This window comes from Neovison vison, chromosome 7 (genome assembly GCF_020171115.1).
Source record: "Neovison vison isolate M4711 chromosome 7, ASM_NN_V1, whole genome shotgun sequence".
Classification (NCBI taxonomy): domain Eukaryota; kingdom Metazoa; phylum Chordata; class Mammalia; order Carnivora; family Mustelidae; genus Neogale; species Neogale vison.
The window spans coordinates 48742356-48764242 of NC_058097.1; the positions used below are offsets into that span (position 1 = coordinate 48742356).

Here is a 21887-nt window from a genome sequence, read left to right on the forward strand (position 1 = left end):
CTCTTCATGCTCGCTCCCTCTTTCTCTCTTGCAAATAAATAAAATCTTTAAGAAAAAAAATATTTAATTTTAGCTTCATTAAGAGCCTTCTGAGAGTTGAATGGGGAATTCTAAAAAACACTCACAATGTAAGAATCTCTGCTGTCAAGGCACTTAAAGTCTTCATTCATTAAAAATCAGGGATGGGACTACTACCACTTTCATTCTAAGGAGGAGACCTTAGGCACACAGGGTTGAGTGATTTCACTAACTTCACTCCTTGTTTAGCAGCAGTCTGGGGACTTAAACTTACTGGGGAGGTACCAAAGCACATGATTAAACCATTATGATATACTGAAAAAGCTGGATGGCTATGTTCTTACAATAACCTAGATCTAAAAAAAAAAATAATAATCTAGATCTACACTTAGGTGTTTTCATAACTTGTACTCATGTTTTAGATTACTGGTATGTTTATAATTTTGGCTATGACCAGTTTCCATTTATGTGCAAAGATTTCTTTTATATGCCAATACCAATAACGCATAAAGCTTCTGAGACCTTAACAAACTGGATACTCTGATTGCCAACACAATACATCCAGAACCTGCACCATGACCAAGCTGGACTTAAATGACTGCAAGATTCAACTGGTATTAGTATGGTAACAGAGAGTCCTGTGTCTTGATGCCAGAAACAAGATAGAGTGGCACCTGTCACCAGAACTTCCAAACCACCTCAAAGATGCACAAAAGTATGGTAGATAAAATACTAATGTGCAATAACACCAAGGCTGTGGGGTACAAGGTCACAGTACAAAAGTTAACTATCTTCCTACATACCAGCAAGGAACAAATGACTTGAAAATTAAAAATAAACCATCATTCACATTAGGACCAAAACAAGAAGTTCCATCACAGACACCATTGTGGCAACACATGGAAAGTCTATGATGAAGACACAACATCATTAACAGATTTTCTACCACAGATCCAAATTCAATAATAAAGTAAACCTCATCACAACATCTAAATGAGTAAAATGACTATATAAACTGATGATTAAGTGGGCATTTCCATAGACGCCCCTGCTCCTTTGATACCCATTGTCTCAGGAATTTTAAATCACTTTGACTTCTAATTTTCCAGCAGAGTTTGACATGTGATTTGATTAATCTTCAAGAACTAGACTTAGTTCTCACTAGTAAGAATTCTCTCAAGTACAGTACATTGTACAACTTACTTAAGCAATTCACCACAAGTTGTATTTCTAGGGTTTTCTCCAACATGAACTCTTTGGTGATTCCTGAGGTCAAGTCATGGCACGAAGGCCATGCCATTCTTTTGTAAAGTTTCTTTGCAATATGCATTCCCTTATGACTCCAAATGTGAGATCATTTAATAAAAGCCTTACTACAGGCTCTACATCTATATCTTCATTCTGTGTATATTCTGGTGTCTACTCAGGCTTGAGTACTGCTTAAAGGCTTTACCACATTCATGACATGTGTAAGGTTTCTCCCCAGTATGAATTCTCTGATGAACTGTAAGGCTTGAATTCTGACTAAAGGCCTTGTCACACACGTTACATTTATATGGTTTCTCTCCAGCATGAATTCTCTTATGTTGAGTAAGATTTGAACTTCCAGAGAAGGCCTTTCCACACTCATTACATTTATAAGGTTTCTCTCCAGTGTGAGTTCTCTCATGACCCCAAAGATGTGAACGGGTGATAAATTCCTTACCACACTGATTACATTTGTAAGGTTTCTCTCCAGAATGGATTCTTTTATGTTGAACAAGATTTGAACACTCAGAAAAGGCTTTTCCACACTCATCACATTTGTAAGGCTTCTCTCCTGTATGAATTCGCTCATGTCCCCAAAGGTGTGAACGTATCATAAAATCCTTACCACATACGTTACATTTATATGGTTTCTCTCCAGTATGGATTCTCTGATGCCTCGTGAGGTTTGAGAACCTGTTAAAGACTTTGCCACAATCATTACATTTGTAAGGTTTCTGCTCAGAATGAATTCTTTGATGAGTAGCTAAGGTTGAACAATGGCTAAAAGTCTTCCCACACTCTTTACATTTGTAAGGTTTTTCTCTTTTGGGTGTTTTCTGATGTTGTGTCTGTAATGAAGAATGTGTAAGAACCTTCCCATACTTGTTAGAAACGTTGGTTTTGACACTAGAAGGAATTTTTGGAAGGGGTGAAACTGAGGACTTTTTGGAAGACTTCTCAACTTGGTTACTTTCATGAACTTCCTCTTGGGTTTCAAATCTCTGCAGTTCAGCCAGATGTGAATGACATCTGTCCAAACAGTTCCTATACTTATTTCCTGAAGAGCCTGCCTTGTTTTTCAGTGCCTTATTCGACGTATCATGTTTATAGTATTGAGATTTACTATTTCTTATGGAAACACTATGCTTTACAGGAAAATCATTACAGAATTTGTGATGTTGTTGGTTTTCTCTACAAGTGAGATTTTTATAATGGGATGTAGTCATTCCTTTGCAATTTTTTTCTTCACATAGCCACTGAGTCTCAAATTTGTTCCCATCTTGCTGAACCCTCAAACCGAAGTCAAAGTCATGACTTACGTGTCTTTTCAAAATCAACGTTTGGAATAATTCTCCATTATTAATGTTGTCTTTTGGTGGTAATTCTTTGTTCATACATCTAGTAGAGATATCTGTAATATATAAATAGTGATAGGCTTCATATTAACTAGAGTACGAAGACAGATATTTTATAAGGAAAGGTATTACACTGGACACCCAGGTAGCTCAGTCGGTTAGGTGTCTGCCTTCAACTCAGGTTATAATCCCAGCATCCTGGGATCGAGCCCTGAGTCAGGCTCCCTGCTCACTGGGGGGGCCTGCTTTTCCCTCTCCCTCTCTCTCAAATAAACAAATAAAATCACACACAAAAAAGCATTACACCAAAAGCAGAATTCGTAATTACCAGAGTTATCAAGCTTCCCAACCATGCTGTGCAAATGTTTAGAAACACAAAAAAACATAAGATTTCTCAGTAATGAAAGAGTGATTACAACATAGTTCAAATCATTTTCAGGGAAGCCTATTTAAATGCTCTGTGATCAAAAGTTCCAGTGCCCTGAAATACAGGAATTTTCCATAGCCATCCCAAAGCCTAAAAACCTCACAGGAGGGTTAGAAGTGAATCATACTTAAAAAAAATAAAAAAATAAAAAATTTAAAGTCAATTCTTGAGGGGCACCTGAGTGGCTCAGTTGGTTAAGTGGGTGCCTTTGGCTCAGGTCATGTTCCCAGGGTCCTAGGATCAAGCCCTGAATTGGGTTCCCTGCTTAGCAGAGAGCCTGCTTCTCCCTCTGCTTATGTGCTCTCTCTCACGCACTCTGCAAACTCTTTTTCTCTCAAATAAATAAAATCTTTTTAAAAAGGGCAAATTCCTTAATACTTATCATCTACAATATTAAAATAACATTCAAAGATAATAAAATATCCTATACTTCTTCCAAAAATATAACCACACCAAACAGTTATACTGCAATATAATAATCAGTGAAACATGATTATATACCATAATATACGTAGAAATTACATGTTAATCATGTTAAAAAATGATAAACATGTTAATAACCCCAAGTGAATCCAGAAGTAATTAGTATGTATGTTCATTTATAAAAATTACACAATGTACACAGACTTCAGAATTCTAAAGAGTTTACCCAAAAGAGAAAAATGGGCTGAATTTCAGGAGAGGCACATGACATCATAAACGGAAAATATGTTGAAATCACCTATTTTGAAACATAGTTCTGACAAATATGTACTATCTGACAAATATGTAATATCATAGAGATTAACAACAGGGAACTGTGATGTCAAAATCGCAAAGAAGGGAACACCAGGAGAATACTGCAGGAGATGAACTACCAAAAACGGTCCAAATGAACTTTGTAAGAACCCTGGAAATTAAACACAGGATTCCAGCAACAAGGTACACTCTTCATCAAGAAAAAGGTAGGTGTTTCAACTTGCCCTGAATCTGTGCCCTGCACCTCAGTTAGGAAGTGGCCTTGAAGATGGGAGTCTGCAAGGGGTACAGGCTTCCCATACACAGGGAAGAGATGGGATCTTCAAAGAACTGTGACTGGTTATTTGCTTCTTTAATCTGTCCGCTGGTTCCCTGAAGGACTGGCTCAAAATGCTTGCCTTTCTTTGGCCTACCTCAGATCTCTACCTAGGTGGAGGTGATAACCAGGGCCATTTGTCACAAACACACACACACACACACACACACACACACACACACACAAACACACATTCATTCATTCAAAGACTTCACTTATTTATTTGACAGAGAGACACGGTGAGAGAGGGAACACAAGCGGGGGGAGTATTAGAGGGAGAAGCAGGCTTCCCACCAAGCAGGGACCCGATGAGGGACGGGATTCCAAGACCCTGGGATCATGATCTGAGCCTAAGGCAGAAGCTTAACAATTGAGGCACAGGGGCCCTGTCACAAACATTTAAAGGTTAAGTCTAGTAGCCACTGCCACCTAGAGCAGGGATAACAACTGGGGCAAACCATGGGCAAGTGAAAACCCCAAGGAAAACACAAGGGAGCAAGGTACACTGGGAAATTAGGCTTTGAAAATTCCCCACATATTCCAGGGATCCAAAAAGGTTGCAGGCATGCCCAGGACCAGACACATGAAAAAAGACTTGAGAAGACCCCAAGACTATACCTCCTGCTATCCAGCAGATTCTGAGCAAGCATAAGTGAAGGACAGGGCGCTATTCTCTTAAACGTCTATCCTGTGTGGTTCATGCACTCCCCAACACACATACATACACACAAAGGTGGAAAGTTGATATGTTTTGTGTTTGGTTCCAGCAGTCTCAGAAGTCTGCTGAATCTCTAGCTGACCGAGAAGTGAACCAAAGGCATCAATGGCTACACATAACAAAGAAAATACACCACACAAAATTTATAACAACAATCACAAGAGACATTAAAAAAAAAAAACAAAAAACAAAACCCTTGGAAGGGAGAATATTATGATTTCCAAAGTTTCAACATATTCAAAATGTCCCATTTTTAACAAGAAGGTACACAGGAGCCAACACAACAATACAGCAGGACCCATACAGAAAAAGAAATATTAAATAAGTAACAAAACCTGGCCCTAAGGAAGCCCAAGTTTTGGACTTACTAAACACATGCTTTAAATCAACTATTTAAGCTAAAAGGAATGACTGACAAAGAATTGAAAAGCAATCAGGAAAATTCTGTATAAATAGAGAATATCAAGAAAGAGATAGAAAGTGGAAAAAGAACCTAACCACACTCTGAAGCTGAAATGTAAAATAGCTGACTTGAAAAATCTCACAGAAAGGTTCAATATCAGGTCTAATAAGGTGGAGTAAGACTCAGCAAACTGGTAAGAAGTCAGTTGAAATTACCGTGTCTGAGGAGCACAAAGGAAAAGACCAAGTGTAAATGAACAGAGTCTAACAGTCCTGGAAGAGAACACCATGTGGGCCAACACATGAACCATGGGAGCCCCAAAAAAAGGAGAGAAGGAGGCAGAAGGAATATTAGAAGAAATATGGTAGACAATTTCTTAAATGTTAAGACAAGACTCTACAAATCTAAGAACTCAGTGAACATCCAATTTAAGAAAAAATCCAAGATGCACATGAAACAAATTATGATCAATACATGGAAGAGAAAGATATAAAGAGAGAATGTTGACACCAAGAAGGGAGAAGCCATCACGTATAATAGGACACACCATAGCTTTCAGAGCTGACTTTTCAGCCAAACCATGAAGTCCAGAGACAATAGGATAAGATACTTAAAGTGTTGACAAAGGAAAACAACAACCACCACCAAAAAACCACAAAAAACTGTTAATCAACTCTATCCCCATAGAACACTGTCCTTTGAAAATAAGGGAGAAATTAAGGCTTCCAAGAGAAACAAAGGGTGAGGAAGTTCCGTGTAAATAGAACAGCACTGTAAGAAATGAAAGATATAGGGGTGCCTGGGTGGCTCAGTGGGTTAAGCCTCTGCCTTCAGCTCAGGTCACAATCTCAGGGTCCTGGGATGGAGCCCCCGCATCGGGCTCTCTGCTTAGCAGGGAGCTTGCTTCTCTCCCTCCCCTCTCTCTGCCTGCCTCTCTGCCTACTTACCATCTCTGTATGTCAAATAAATAAATAAAATCTTTAAAAAAAAAAAAAAAGAAAGAAAGAAATGAAAGATATAGAGGTGCCTTGGTGGCTCAGTGGGTTAAGCCTCTCTCTGTCTTCGGCTCAGGTTGTGGTCTCAAGGGCCTGGGATCAAGCCCCGTGGCGGGCTCCCTGATCAGTGGGGAGCCTGCTTCCCTTCTCTCTCTGATTGCCTCTCTGCCTACTTGTGATCTCTTTCAAATAAATAAATAAAATTAAAAAAAAAAAAAAGAAATGAAAGATAGAACATGTCTTAATTTACTCTCAGAGGCCAACTTTAATCTTTATATCCCAAGGATTATTTAAAGAGAGACAGAGTGAGTAAGTGGTAAAGGGAAAGAGTAGAGGGAGAGGCACAGAGAAAATTTTTTTTTTTTTTTTAAGATTTTATTTATTTAATTGACAGAGAGACAGAGACGGTAAGAGAGGGAACATAAGGTCGGGGGCAGTGGGAAAGGGAGAAGCAGGCTCCCCACTGAGCAGGGAATCTAATGCGGGACTCGATCCTAGGACCCTGGAATCCTGACCTGAGCTGAAGGCAGACACTTAATGACTGAGCTACCCAGGCGTCGGAGGCACAGAGAATGTTAAGCAGACTCCATACTGAATCTGAGTCCAACATGGTGCTTATCTCATGATCCTGAGATCAGGACCTGAGCTGAAACAGAGTTGGAACCTTAACTGGCCCCCTTGGTGCCTCTGAGGCCAACATTATTCCGATACCAACCCGAAGACATCACAAGAAAACTTCAAAATAGTATCCCCCTTATTAATACAGATGTAAAAGTCTTCAACAAAACACCAGCCAACTGAATAGAAAGTATTATTAAAATTACACAACAAAGAGGCACCTAGGGGGACGCCTGGGTGGCTCAGTTGGTTGGACGACTACCTTCGGCTCAGGTCATGATCCCGGAGTCCCGGGATCAAGTTCCACATCGGGCTCCCAGCTCCATGGGGAGTCTGCTTCTCCCTCTGATCTTCTCCTTGCTCATGCTCTCTCTCACTGTCTCTCTCTCTCAAATAAATAAATAAAATCTTAAAAAAAAAAAAAAAAAAAAAAGAGGCACGTAGGTAGCTCAGGGGAGTGAGTGTCTGCCTTTGGCTTGGGTAGAGGTCTTGAGGTCCTGTGACAGAGTCCCATGTTGGGCTCCCTGCTTAGCCGGGAATCTGCTTCTCCTTTTTCCTTTGCTCTCCCTCCACCCACCTCCTGCTCTCTGTCTCTCTCAAATAAATACATAAAATCTTAAAAAAAAAAAAAAAAAGGAAGAAAGAAAGAAAAAAAAAATTACACAATATAAATAAGAGGGACTTGTTCCAAGAATTCTTTTTTTTTTTTTTTTTTTTTTTTTAAAGATTTTATTTATTTATTTGAGAGAGAGATACAGTGAGAGAGAGCATGAGCGAGGAGAAGGTCAGAGAGCGAAGCAGACTTCCCGTGGAGCTGGGAGCCTGATGTGGGACTCGATCCCGGGACTCCAGGATCACGCCCTGAGCCGGAGGCAGTCGTCCAACCAACTGCGCCACCCAGGCGTCCCTTGTTCCAAGAATTCAACAGTGGAAGGTTCAACATATAACATCAATAAACATAATATCTATTAACAGTAAGACAAAAAAAAAAAAACCCTACACAATGATCTCATTATATGCAGAATATTTGAAAAATTCTAAAACTCTTATGAGAAAAACACTCAGCATATTCAGAAGAGAAAGGACTTTACTCAACCTCTTGAAGATTATTTATGAAAACCTATATCTAAGGTCCTAGATGAAACAGTGAAGATTTCCCCCTGAGAAAAGAAATAAGACATGGATATCCATTTTCACTGATGCTATCTAACAATATTCTGCAAATTCTAACCGGAGCAATAAAACAAGAAAAAGGAGGAAAAAAAGTACAGATATTAGAGAGCAAAAACAAAATTATCTCCATGTGAAGACGTCATAGATCTCCATAATACAGAATTCCCTGAACTATCCCCTGAAAGACATAAACACACAAACACATACAACCTTTTAATGTTACAGTGATGTCAGAAAAGTTACAGGATACTCAGTTGTGCTTTATGTACTATAATGAACTTCCTGAAAAGGAAGTTATAGAAACGATTCCATGTATAATGAACCATTCAAAGAATAAAATGCCATAAAATCAATTTAACCAGGGGTGTGAAAGACCTGTAAGGCTAAGAATTGTAGAACACTGCTGAGAGGAATTAAACATGTTTACATAAATGGAAAAGACATAGCATACAATGCATTGGAAAATTTCACATTTTTAAAAATGGTAATATTGACCAAAGTGGTCTGGAGAGTCCATATAGACAAAAACCATTTTTATCAAAGTAGAAAAAACATGGTATTCTATAAAATAGATAATCAGAGACAAACACAGCCTGGTGGTTTCCAGGGGATGGGGATGTGGAGAAACTGATGAATGGGTAAAGGACAGTAATCTGGAGTGATGGGAATGTTGTACAATTAGACAGAAGTGGTACAAGTAGACAGAAGTGGTATTAAAAAATTGACATATTCTGATGTTAATATGTTAAAAATTTTGAAGCTATCTGGAAATACCAGTTTCTCTTAGACTGGCTTCCTCTAATTACCTGAAATTCTATCACTGAATCTCTCAACATAGTTTCACACATGAAACAGACATGAGGTGACAGGTGTTACTGCCATATGTCGTTATAAACATACAGTTATCATGAATGAATAAAAATTAATGTCCAGTTGCCCAAAATCAATGAATCCTGACTTCACAGAGATTATCGGAAGACTATATATAACATTAAGGGTCATATGACTGAGAGCAAGGAATAACTTCTAAGGCAGCGTTATCAGTAGCATTTGAGGGCAGAAAGTCTATTTGCCAGTGCTAGAAGATGCACGTGCAGAGGTGATCACCATAAGAAACAGTAATACCCAGAAAACTACAGAACACTCTAGAATGTAACAGCCTTCATGGGTTACAAATAAAAGGTTTTCCAGAATTTTACAAATTTGGTGGAAAACTCTGTCAAAAGTCATAGTGACGAAAAAGTACATGAAATGTAAGATGCATATGTTTCTATAAAATAAACTTAGAATTTTAGGTATTAGTTTAGTATACCTAAGAGTTACCTGGTGAATACAGACACAGAAATGATTTAACATGAAGCATCTGAACTGACTTTAAAGTACCTCTACAAAATTCATGTGAAACCTAACAAGTTACATTTAGAAAATTTAGGATATACTACAGAAGAACCAAAATACCTTATAAAACAAATAATGAATGAATTTCTTTGTATTTCTGAGGTGAACAGAGACACTTCATAACAAGAGCATAGTCTCAAGATATCCAATACGCCCAATTTTAAAAACCCAAATTCATTCAAATGAGAAAGGCTCTTTGTCATCAAGCAGGTACTAACTCAAGCAAAACAGATATAAGAAGGATAACTATGATTGTATTTTCACCAAATTCCAGAGGTCATATAGGTTTTTTGGACAAAGCCCACTCCTTCATATCCATCAGAACTGTAAATAAGTGTTCTCCATCCAGAATGTTCATTCACCCAGTAAAACTCCTCATGGGAGAGCTCACAAGTTGTCCGGCACCTAAAGGCTGGGTTATCACAGCAGAAAATGAGGATAAAATTCCAGACGCCGAGAACTGTATTTCAAAACCAAGAAAATTTCAGAGGCAAAACCAAACAAACGTAGGAGACCAGGAAATCAGCCACAGTCAAGGGCTTCCCACACTCTCAGACTAAGGAGATGCTGCATGAGCAAGACACACAAAAGGCAGGAAATTAAGGAAGCAGGTATGATTTTGTGGAATGCTCAAACACGACCTGGGGTCTGCCTACAGATTCCAGGCTGAGGGCCCAGAGCCTGAGATACAGTCCCCTTGAAGGACTGGGAATCAAAGGTTTTCCCTGCCCTCTCTCTACACAGCACTGCTGAACGGCAATGTTAAAACACCCCCTCTACTCCCGGTACACGTGCCCCTGCAGGGCAAAAGTGGAAAGGAGGATACAGAGGATATGGTGGAGGCACGAACAGCCAGAGGGCTTTGGATAGCCCATGCTTCTGCCCGGAGTCCCACAGGCAAAAGAGCAGCCGACGGTTCCACCATGACAGGTCACTCAGCACATGAAAAGGGATGCAAGCCAGACAGGGCCTGCAGTCAGGACGGGGGTGGGGGTGTGTGTGGGGGGTGTGGGTGTGGGGGGAGCCCTACATCAGATCTGTGTGGACTGAGCAGGGAAGGAGAGGCTAAGGAAGGAAGAAAGCCCCTTACAAAGAGCCCTTCCTGTGCTCCCCAGGGTGAACCAGTAAAGGGCTCTAAGAGACAGAGAATAGCATGTCTGGGTCATATTAAAGACTCTGCCCTTGTCGTTGACCAGAGCAGCAGAACCATCAACAGTGGAAACATACACATATGAAGAAGAGGACAAGAAGAGAGGGAGAACAAGCTCCTTTGAGAGCCCAAGAGAAATCGATTCTCCTTTCCCACCCCCTCTCCCACGTGGGGACAATGTCCCAAATGACATTTCTGGAAGTCACTCCTCTCTGCATCTGCCCCTTACTTGTGTTCACATCGCTGACTTCTTCCCTCTTGCCTGGGTTTTGGGGCTAGTTTTGCCTCGCTCCTGGCATTCCAGGGCTCACCCCTGCTACACAGGGAGGTAACTTTCAGCTCAGAAAGAGATTCCTGCTGACACAAAAACTGGGAGATGATATCCTGGGGTTTTCCCAGCCCTTTGTCAGCTGGGACCAAGGATGTTCATTATAGGCAGGTCTAGAAAAACATTTCACAACTTTGTTTACGGACACCCCTCTTCCTAATGCTTAAATGTTTGACATGAAAATATCCAGCTCTCTTCCCTGAATGACCAAATCAAGATTACAGGTGTTAAAAAAAAAAAAAAAAAAAAAAGATTACAGGTGTAAAACCACGCAATGTGATAGTTTTTAAAAATTTTTGACGTAAGGTCTTGTTCTTCCTCCAGTTCTAGCACCACCACGAACCTGCATGATCGTCTGGGTTTAAAATCCAGATACCACACTGTAAAGCTTTTCAATTCTGAATCAGCAGGGCTTCAGTCTCAGCCAAGTAGGGAAAGGGCGCCCAAGAAACTTCCAAGAGAAACACAAAGATATACTAGGGCAGTTCCCAACCTCCGGAGGGAAACTATCCTTACCCAGGGAGACCAGGTTCCGGTAGTTCTCCACCATCACGTCCCTGTACAAGGCCCTCTGGGCAGGGTCCAGGCACTCCCACTCCTCCCGAGAGAATTCGATGGCCACATCCCTGAAGGTCAACCGTTCCTGAAATAAAAGCACATTTCACCAAAAGGCCATTAGGAAACTACTTATTTCATAAAAATGAGGGGAGGAGAGAGGTATAAGGGTCGATTAGAGATGACTGCTTCAAGCTTTGCGCAGTGGCAGTATCATGGCCAATGAGGTTTATTTGAGGCGCGATTGCTAATTGAAAAATGACTGCTTCAATAGGTCCACAAAAGATCATTTTAAGCAAGTCATATATCCCTGGTTTTGATTTGTTACACTTTCCCATCATAGGATTTCCTTCAGCTAAACTGAGGATTTTAAAATATTGTGCCAGAAGAAACACACAAATGCAAAAACATCAACAAATGGTAAATTATATGCAAGTTCTAGGTAGTATGTACTACACACAAAATGACAGTGATTTCTACATAAGCAATAGCCTAAGTAGAGTGTTCAGGGTTGACAAAGTCTACAGTAGTGTCAGTGAAAGGTAGAAACTGCAAAATGGGAATCTCATTAACAATAAAAGCATCTGAAGTTCTGAACTCTTCCCGTATGGTACGCATTACTCTAATGCTTTATAAGCGTTAACTTGTATAAGGACACTGCATCCCGTTAAATTAGTATTTGTCCCCATCTTACATAGGACCCAACTCTGGCACAAGTACTCTAACGAACACACTCTGGTCAAACAGAGAGAGTAAGTAGCAGGGCCTGCACTTGAACCAAGAGGTCAGGCTTCAGGATGGAACACATATGTGTTCCATCCCACACAGTGAATGAAGTAACGCAAATGACAGTAAAAATCCACTGACAGAAGGTTTGCTAATAGAGAAAACCTGAAACAAGTTCAAGGCTGAAACATAACACATGCACGCACACCATATTCCTACAGCTATTATCTCATGTCCGTGTTGGTGTAGAAATAAATTTAAGGCCATGGAAAACATGTCAGACATAAAATGATGTCTTTTTTACACACCATGGGCTAGTATTCACACACAGGTGTGGACACAAAAACCACACATTGAAAATAACTGAAATCAAAATACTAGTCTCTAAATGACATCTATTTTTGCATAAATCATCATTATCATTTTTTACTTATGTGTCTTTCTGGTACACTAAATATGCACAAATTGTATTAGATATAAATGAAATTATCAATGTCATTCTATCTAGTTTGCTTAAAAAAACAACCCTATAAGAATATATATGTATTTTTTAAGTAATCTCTACTCCCAACATGGGGCTCAAACTCACAACTTCTAGATCAAGGGTCCCATGATCCTGTCACTGAGCCAGTCACGCACCTCTGCAAGGTTTTTTTTAAAAACAGTAACAAGTACTTTTGATCTCCGTTAAATACTTATAGGGAAATAGAACAGCTGGAATCTGCATGCAGACAGGGACTGAGGGAAGTCCCTGGGCTGAGCATGAGCCAACCTGGCATGAGGGACCCTTCCAAGTGTGACGAGCTTGGCCACATGGAGATGAGGACACAGAGCATAGAACAAGGAACCAAGACAGGACTTTACCTGAGAAAGAGTCATTCCTGACTCCTGGGCTTTCTTCTTCTCCCTCTTCTGGGCTTCTCTCCCAGGCAAGATGGGTCTTGAGATGTCAATCCTGAGCATCAAATGTATGCTGTTTAGAACTGAGTCAACATTGACCTGCCTGTGCCACACCCCCACACACGGGAAGATCCCCCCATGTGGGACACAGACCTCTGCTGCCCACGGCCACAGTGCGGATTCGGGGACTGTAAACTGCTACATGGAGACCAGCACGTGAGTGTTCTGACCTCTTCCTGCAGAACTCGCTCCCCTCCTGGTGAAGCGCACACAGGAGCTGCAGCAGAGGGGATCTGGGCTGCACTGAGCCTCCCTTCAAGTCACAGACCCGCCCTGATAACACCCTATGCAGAGAACAGCCCCCTCACCTCTCTCCAGATTAGGGGCTGCTTTCAGTCCTCATCAATGGAGGAGCCAGCCTGGGGCTCAATGCTGGATATAGATCAGAATCATCTGGGGCCCTTTCAGCACCACTGAGGCTGAGCCCCATTACACAAGAAATCTCTGGGGCCTGGGACCATGAGGAATCCGCAAAATGCCTCAGCAATCCCATGGGCAGTCACGGTGGAACACGAATCAGAAGAGACCAGCCCAGCAGCCTACCCACCCTGTGGCTCCGCTCTCTTCTGGGACCATCCCCCGTAACCAGATGGTGGAAGAGGAAGTAGCCGAGATCCACACAGAGAGGCATAACAGGCCAGTGCAGGTGGGGGGAGGCTGGAATGGGGCACGGCAGTGTCAGAGATGGCTCCACGAGAAGGTGATATGGCAACAAACACCTGTGGAAGGAAGTCCACCCCAGCATTTGAAGAGTCAGAGAATCCTAGACAGGGACCACCCCTGGAAAGCCCTGAGGCAGTCCTGACCCTGGCCCCAAGAACAGCAAAGAAATCTGTGGGCCTCAATCCTAGTGGGAGGAGAGGATAAGCAGGGGATCAGGTCACAGAAGTAGATTAGGAATGTCTGGCGTGGTCTTCAAACACTGTTCTCCTTCATTTCAAGTGAATTTTGGAAAACACGTAGTCTTTCACCCAGATCACTGTGTTTTGTTTTGTTTTTAATTCTATCATAAATGAAAACAAATACAAAGAATATGCTGTGTATTTTGAAAACATGCCAGGATGGTCACCTAAACCCCAGGAAGGACGGTACTTCTCTTAACTGGGAGGTGGAGGACTGTAGGGAACACAACTGGGGAAGTTTAGGAAGTCATGTTTGGACACTGTAAGGTGGAGATGACCGTTAGATGTCCCAGCAGAGATGCAGAGGAGATCGCTGAACAAAACATTCTGGCACTCGGGATGGAGGTCTGAGATGGTGTGTGAACCTAGGAAACCTCAGGGTATTTAAACCCTGAGATGCAGGGACATGGAAGGTCACTGGGTGTAAACAGAGAAAAGAAGAGGTCCAAGACTAGCCAATGGGGTACTCCTCCAATCAGAAAGCAGAGAATTGAGCAAAAATCAGCAGAGGAAACTGAAGTTAACAAGTGGAGAGAAGAAAACTGAAAACACACACACAGATAATAGATAAAATATGTCAATTCTGTAATGTCTGGAAAGCCATGAAAAAAATGTCTTCAAAGGAAAAATGAGTGGTCACTGTTCAACTTGTTGCTTTCAGACAGATGAAGAGAGTCAATTACCCAGTACATTTAGAAAACTGGAGGTCACCACTGCCTCTGACAAGGGGATGGAATGGTAGATGAGAAAGTCTGTTTGAAGGTCAAGTGTCAAATGGAAGCAAGACTGCAGAGTACAGACAAGTTTTCAGTGTTTTGCATAGAAGAGTTCAATGCATCTTTTCACTATTGTGAGTAATGCTATGAACACAGAGTACAAACACTTGTTCTGGTCCCTGTTTTCAACTTCTTTGTGTATATACACAGAAGTAAGTTTGACGGACTATATGGTAATTCTATGTTTAATATTTTAAAACTATCTCATGATGCTAATAAGTATAAAATGCACCAGCCTTATAAACAGTAATTCTTTCTCATCTGTTCAAACAAGCAAATTTAATGTTAAGTACATTGTGGAGACACAGGTCACTGTAACACAACGGAATCACCCATGTCCCATTTAGCACCACTCATCCAGATCTCTGTTCCCCTTCTTTCTCCCTCCCAAGGATTTCTATTAATCCGTTCGTTTGTTCCTCTTTCCTGATTCTCTCCACTGTTTCTCCTTTCCTGTGATTCCCCTGGCTCCGCCCGGTTTTCTCCCCTTTTCTCTCTTTCACTACACCTACACCTTCCAGGAAACTCTTGAAACCTATTTCACCTTCCCTTACTCTTTTGTCCCAACCTTTCGGACTGTCCCCACCTCCATAGATTTTGGCCTCTCTCTCCCCTCACCCGTGTCCTCTCTGCTTCCCAGTTCCGTTCCCTCTTTCCTGTTACACCCTCTGGCTAAGCTCTTGCACTGCTGTTTCTCTCTGGGCGGTCATCCCTACCGCCTCTCTGTCCCAGCATCGTCTACCCAAAACCACCTTCTCCTTCCCACTGTCTGCGTGAAGTGCGTCGCCCTTGTCACCCCACTTCTGTTAACCGAAGGCCCTCTTATTCGGCTCCCCTTCTTCCGGAGCGCCTCCCTTTCCTCCACATTTCGCTCGTTTCTTTTCTCCGCTGGCGACTTGCCCTTCCGCTCTTAGGGCCTCGTTACAAGTCCCTCCCGCATCGTCCTCATCTCGCCGTCTCTTACGGACCCTCTCACTGTTCTTTCCTCCGCCCTGCTCTTTCTCCGGCTCCCCTCCCCCGCCCCCATCCCTCATCTGCCGCAGTCACGGCCTCCACAAGGCCCCCCATCCTCGCGTGAGGGAGGGGACCTGCTCCGTCACTCCCCGCGATCTTCCGTCCTAAATCCCACTCCTGAAAGCATGCACTGAAGAAGATGCCCTTCCTGGGCCTCGGTCCCCTCACTGCACGCGGGGTTGCATGGGGACTTCTCAGGAGGTCGGCGCGGTCTGCGCGGAACCAGAGCCAGGGAGAGACTCCGCGCGTGGTGGGCCGAGCCGGGCCAGGCTGCGGCGCGAGGTGCACACGCCCATCTCCCTGGACTCCCACGGCGCGGGTGCGAGTGGTGCCCGGGACGGCGTGAAGCACGGAGACACTGCGGCAGGCGGCGGGGGGCGGGTGGGGGCGACAGGCGGGGACCGACTCCGACGATGGGAACCGAAAGGCTCCGGGACCCCCAGGCCGGCAGCGCCGCCCTCTGGATTCTGTGCGTCTCCGCGACACGCTACTTACCGCGGTGGGAGGCGCGGGTGAACGGACTCGAATGTACGTGGACACCCCACACCTCAGGGGTGTATGCCTGGGGACTGAGGTTCTGACGCAGAAATGAGCAAGTTAAAAGCTCTCAGGAGCTGATTTGACCTTCTCTCCGGCCAGCCGCTTCCGGGTCGGCAAACAGGTGCGCGTGCGCGCCGGTGCACCGGCGAGACTGTGAGGGGCGCTTCCGGTAATGAGTCGGAGGCGAAGGGCTGCCCGGCCGCGGTGCTCGCCGCCTATGGGAGGGCCTGAGTGGGGCGCCTCCGGCTGCCGGGGGAAGCCCGTACTGGCCAGGCCTTCGTCCTGAATTCGGCGGGCGGGATGGGGTTTAGTTTCGGAGAAGCATTTCCGGCAATGAGAGGGAAATGGATATGATCTTTGGGTCCAGGGCGGGGGCAGGGCCGAATGGGTCGGAAACGGCATAGAGCTTCCGGCGACGGGCGCGCGGGAAGGGTCGCCATGTCTGCGCCGTCGGAGTAGAGGCCACTACCGTTCGGCGGGCCCTGGCTAGGGCGTGGACCGGGAGATTCCGGCGTTCAGGGAGCCCAAACGACCAGGGTCTGGAGCCTGGGGAGCTGGATGGAGCCTGGTTTCCTCTGCCTCTGCTCCCACTACGTGGTTTCGGAATTTTCATCCCTGCCAATTTCTGCTGCGTCCTGTGGAGCAGGACTAATGCCTGCCCATTTAAGTTGATGTTTTCAAAGTTTGAGGTAAAGGATGGAGTTTTGTGGGCCCTTTGTGTTGAACGCTAACGTGGTTACATTCTATTAAGGTGAAAGTGGCGTTCCTGAAAAACAATTTTGACGACAAGGAGCAAATCTTGGCAAGGATGTGGAGAAAAATGAATCCTCCAGCACTGTGTGCGGGAATTCAAACTGATGCGGACATTGTGGAAGACAGTATGGAGGTTCTTCAAGTAAAAGTAGAACTACCTTCCAAACAGTAATGGAACTACTTTGTATTTATCCAAAGAATATAAAAAACACTAATTCAAGAGGATATATGCACCCCTATGTTTACTGTAGCGTTATTTATAATAACCAAATTATGAAGCAGTGAAGTATCAGTTGATAGAGGAGTGAATAAAGGAGATGAGTGTGTGTTTGTGTACACATCCATACACAACCACAATGGAGTGTTTCTCAGCCATTAAACAGTGAAATCTTGCCATTTGTAACAACAATGTTGGATCCAGAGGGTGTCATGCTAATCGGTGTAAGTCAGACAAATAACCGTTAAGATTCAGTCATATGTGGCATCTAAGAAACAAAATAAATGAACAAAGGAAAAAGGAAGGATTAACCAACTTAGGACTTTAAACTAGAGTACACACTGAAGGTTGCGAGAGAGAAGGTCCATGGAGCAGAGTGGATGGGAGAAATAGATGATGGGGATTAAGAGCACACTTACGTCATGAGCACTGTGTATACAATTGATGAATCATTCATTATATGGTATACCTGAAACTAGTATAACACTGAATGTTAACTATATTTTGGTATTAAAACACTTGAGGCGCTTGGGTCGCTTAGTGAGTTCAGTGTCTGCATTTGGATCAGGTGGTGATCCTGGAGTCCTGGGATCTAGCCCCATGTCAGACTCCTGGCTCAGTGGGGAGTCTGCTTCCCCTTCTTCTGCCTCCCCACCCCTGCAGTGTGTGTTCTCCCTCTCTCTCAAATAAAAAGCAATGCAAAAAACAAACAAAATCCTCATTTAGAGATAGACATGCACATCCTGAGACAGGTGTAAAGTACTGAGTGGTCTGGGACCAGGTTCTCTGTGGGGAGGGATGTGGGGCCATGGCTGGATTCAGGAAAGTCTCCTGCACTAGAATGCAAGCAATTGGAGAAAGGAGTGCACCTGTCTTTGTAGGGGATGCAAACTGAAATGTGAAATATGCTATTATTGACCAGCATTTTTCAGAATGTCCTTTCTATTTCTAGCCCCATTTATCATGTACTCAATCCTCAGTGCTCATTTTTAGAGCCATTCATAGGCACAAGACCTGGTGTGTGGGAGATGGGGTTTGAGACACGTGATATATAGGTCATCATTAACTGCTGAAAATTATTTTTTTTTAAGTGGATCTAACTTGAATTGTTCTTTTTGTTTGTTGATGTATTCCACACTTGAGGTGACTGATAAACTCAACTTGAGATAAACCTTTGTGACACCATAATTAATTTCTCAGTAATTTCTAAATATAATTGCAAATTCACTTTAGTTTTTTTATGGAATTTTTTTTCTGTATTGACAAAGTTAAGAATTGGGTACATAAAATAAAACCCGGGGCACCTGGGTGGCTCAGATGGTTAAACCTTTACCTTAGGCTTGGGTCAGGATCCCAGTGTCCTCAGATCAAGCCCCACATCGGGCTCCTGGCTTAGTGGTGAGCCTGCTTCTCCCTCTGCCTCTCCCTCTGCTCATTCTCTGTGTATGTCTCTCAAAAGAATAAAATCTTAAACATTAAAAAAAAAAAACATTTTGGGGCAGGGGCATGAAAACGCACAATAGAAAAAGCACATACTGTTTGGGTTGTAGCAGAACCCAGAGAACACATTGTTTAAAATGAAAAATTCCAGACACTTCCTAATTCTTTTGGTACTAAGTGGCCTATTAAATTTACTTTTATCCAAAGTAATTAACATTTTCATAAAAAATTGTTAGCATTTTTGTCTTTTTTTTTCAAGATTTTATTTACTTTTTTGACAGAGATCACAAGTAGGCAGGCAAGCACAGAGAGAGAGAGAGAGAGGAAGCAGGCTCCCCAATGAGCAGGGAGCCCAATGGGGGGCTCAATCCCAGGACCCTGGGATCATGACCTGAGCTGAAGGCAGAGGCTTTAATCCACTGAGCCACCCAAGCACCCAGCATTTTTGTTTTTCTATTTCTAAATGTTCTGTCAGGTGTAGATTACAATCCTGCTCAGGTATACTTGATTATAGACTGACGGATATTACCTTAAAGATTATTGAAGGTATAAATCAGACCTTTGGAAAATGGAGTTAATATCCACATATGTTTCTCTAAAATATGTTATATGTCTATATATAGACATGTTATATGTCTATATATGTTAAAGATGAATTCTGTAGTAAAAATTTATGAAATAAAGGCATTTTGGATAAAAAAGCTTTTAATATGTTAGGTTTCACTTCTGTATACATTATGTGTTTCATAAGTTTTAAGCACTGCTTATAGCTTCTGATGTTTATAATATTTGAATTACTTAATATTTACTAAGACTTGAGTATCATTACTTGTAAAATTCTTAAGTTTTCATTCCAAAATTAATATTGTGGTGATCCCACAAGGATTGAATTTTGGGTGAAATATGTTGCCATATATATTTTAAGATTCCTCTGAGGTATTTATTTATGGATGTTTAATAATGTTTGATTTGGTTAAATAGAGTGCTCCAATATGTATAACTTTAAGATCTCCCCAGTATGAATCTCTGATTATTGAAGATTCATCCTGTCTAAAGACTTTCCAAGTTCATTACTTTTGCAGTTTCTTTGTAATACGTAGAACTATATTTTGTTATCAACAAAGAAGGGGCCAAAACTTTCCTACCTTTATGCAAATGTTGGTTTTGACTAGGCAGGATTCTTTCAGGTTGTGACACTAAGAAGCCATTTGGATAGACTTCTTTGCTTGATTACATTTACAGTGTATATTCTATTTTAAATGTCTGCACCTAACCTAGATATTACTGAAAGAGAATCCAATCCTATTACCAAATCATTCCATGCATTTGTTTCCTGCACATTAAAAAAAAATTCCAGTGCTGGGGATAGATGAGGACCTTCAGAAGGTAATTATGTCAATTATGCTGTATCATGTAATACTGTCTACTAGCCATGTTGCATGAAAGGGGTTGCACACATGGACTCCCATGATCACAAGCAAGTAAGTGACTTGTAGAACTTTCATTCAACTCTCAACAGTTGGGGAGAAGGCAATTATATCTGAAAGTCATGGATCCATTTTGTTTATGGGGAATTTTGCTGCCTGTGAAATTTGTATTATCCTGCATTGCAAAGCTTTCCATCATGTTACATTCCCTATGAATTAATTCTCTCTCCCATGACAACCCCAGGCTATACAGCAGTTGTGGAATTACATCAGCCATGTGAGGAAAAGGGATACAGGAAAAATTAGTCAGGTTTGTCTAAGAAATAGCAGGTACCATGTTACCTTCTGCCCCCCACCCTATCCCAGGCAAACTTTCCAGAAAGGACAAACACCTACAATATTAAGAATCGGTGCTGCAAGGACAAGTTAACTCTATTCCTTACAAATCTGGAGGTAGACACTACTACTTCCATTCTAAGGAGGACTATGAAGCACCGTTTTTGAGTGATTTCAGTAACTTTGCATCCTGTTTAGCAGCAGACTGGGGACTTAAAGCTACTGGGGGTGGTAAAAAATCGTATCGCGATCAACACAATATACGGGAAAAGGTGGCTAATGATGTTCTTCCCATAATCTAGATCTACATTTAGCTGGTATGCTATTTATAATTCTGTCTGTGACCAGGTTCCATTTATGTGTAAAGATTTATTCTATATGGCAATACCAATTATGCATAAATCTTCTGAGTTTGTTTTTTTTTTTTTTTTAAGACTTATTTAGAGGGAAAAAGAGACTGCAGTGGGGAAAAGCAGAGGGAGAAGAGAGCCTTAAGCTGACTCCACACTGAGTGCAGAGCCAGATGCAGGGCTTGATCTCATAACCCTGAGACCATGACCTGAGCTGAAACCAGGGTCAGATGCTTAACTGACTGCCCCACCCCGGAGCCCCAGCTTCTGAGATCTTAATAAACTGCAGATACTCTGATTGCCGCAAAGTACAATAGGAACCTGCCCCATAACCAAGTTGGACTTAATAACTGCAAGATTTGCTTGATATTAGTACTGTAACAGAGTCCTTTCTTTTTATTCCAGGAACAAGACAGAGTAGCACCTGTCACTACAGCATTGAACAATTTTATGATGCCCCAAAGTACGGTAGATAAAATACAATATGATAGCAAGGCAGCAGGATACAAGGTTAACAATCACAAGTTAACTGCCTTCCTAGGTACCAGAAATAAACAAGCAAAGTAAAAATTAAAGACAAAATACCATTTACATTAGGACCAAAACAAAAGGATCCATCACAGACACTTGTGGCAATTCATAATGAAGACATATCATTAACAGATTTTGAATCATGATTCCAAAGTCCATAATCAAGTAATTTCATCAAGAAACAAAACTAAAAGATCATATAGACTGAACAACTTGAAAGAGGTTGTTCCTGCTCCTTTGACACCCTTCATTTCGTGAATTTTAAAACATTTTGACTTCTAATTTTCCTGCAGAGTGTAACACTTGATTTAATTAATCTTCAAAAATTAGACTTAGTTCATACTACTAGAAGTATCTGATTGTACATTGCAGGTTAACATTGCTTAAGCAATGTACCAGCACTCATTGTATTAGTAGGGTTTTCTCGTGAAATCTTTGGTGAATCCTGAAGACAGGCCATAGCATGAAAGCTGTG

The 21887-nt window shown here is 42.1% G+C and overlaps 1 protein-coding gene across 1 annotated transcript; it reads right to left on the reverse strand.

Annotated features, from left to right (window-relative positions):
• Positions 1–16457, reverse strand: LOC122911715 (zinc finger protein 677-like). Its single transcript, XM_044256696.1, has 5 exons — positions 16314–16457; positions 13674–13845; positions 13031–13121; positions 11402–11528; positions 1–2677 (listed from the first exon to the last, which is right to left on the reverse strand). Exons 2-5 carry the CDS (start codon positions 13700–13702, stop codon positions 1407–1409), a joined length of 1518 nt encoding a protein of 505 aa, XP_044112631.1. The 5' UTR covers positions 13703–13845; positions 16314–16457; the 3' UTR covers positions 1–1406.
• Positions 16458–21887: the final 5430 nt, after the last annotated feature.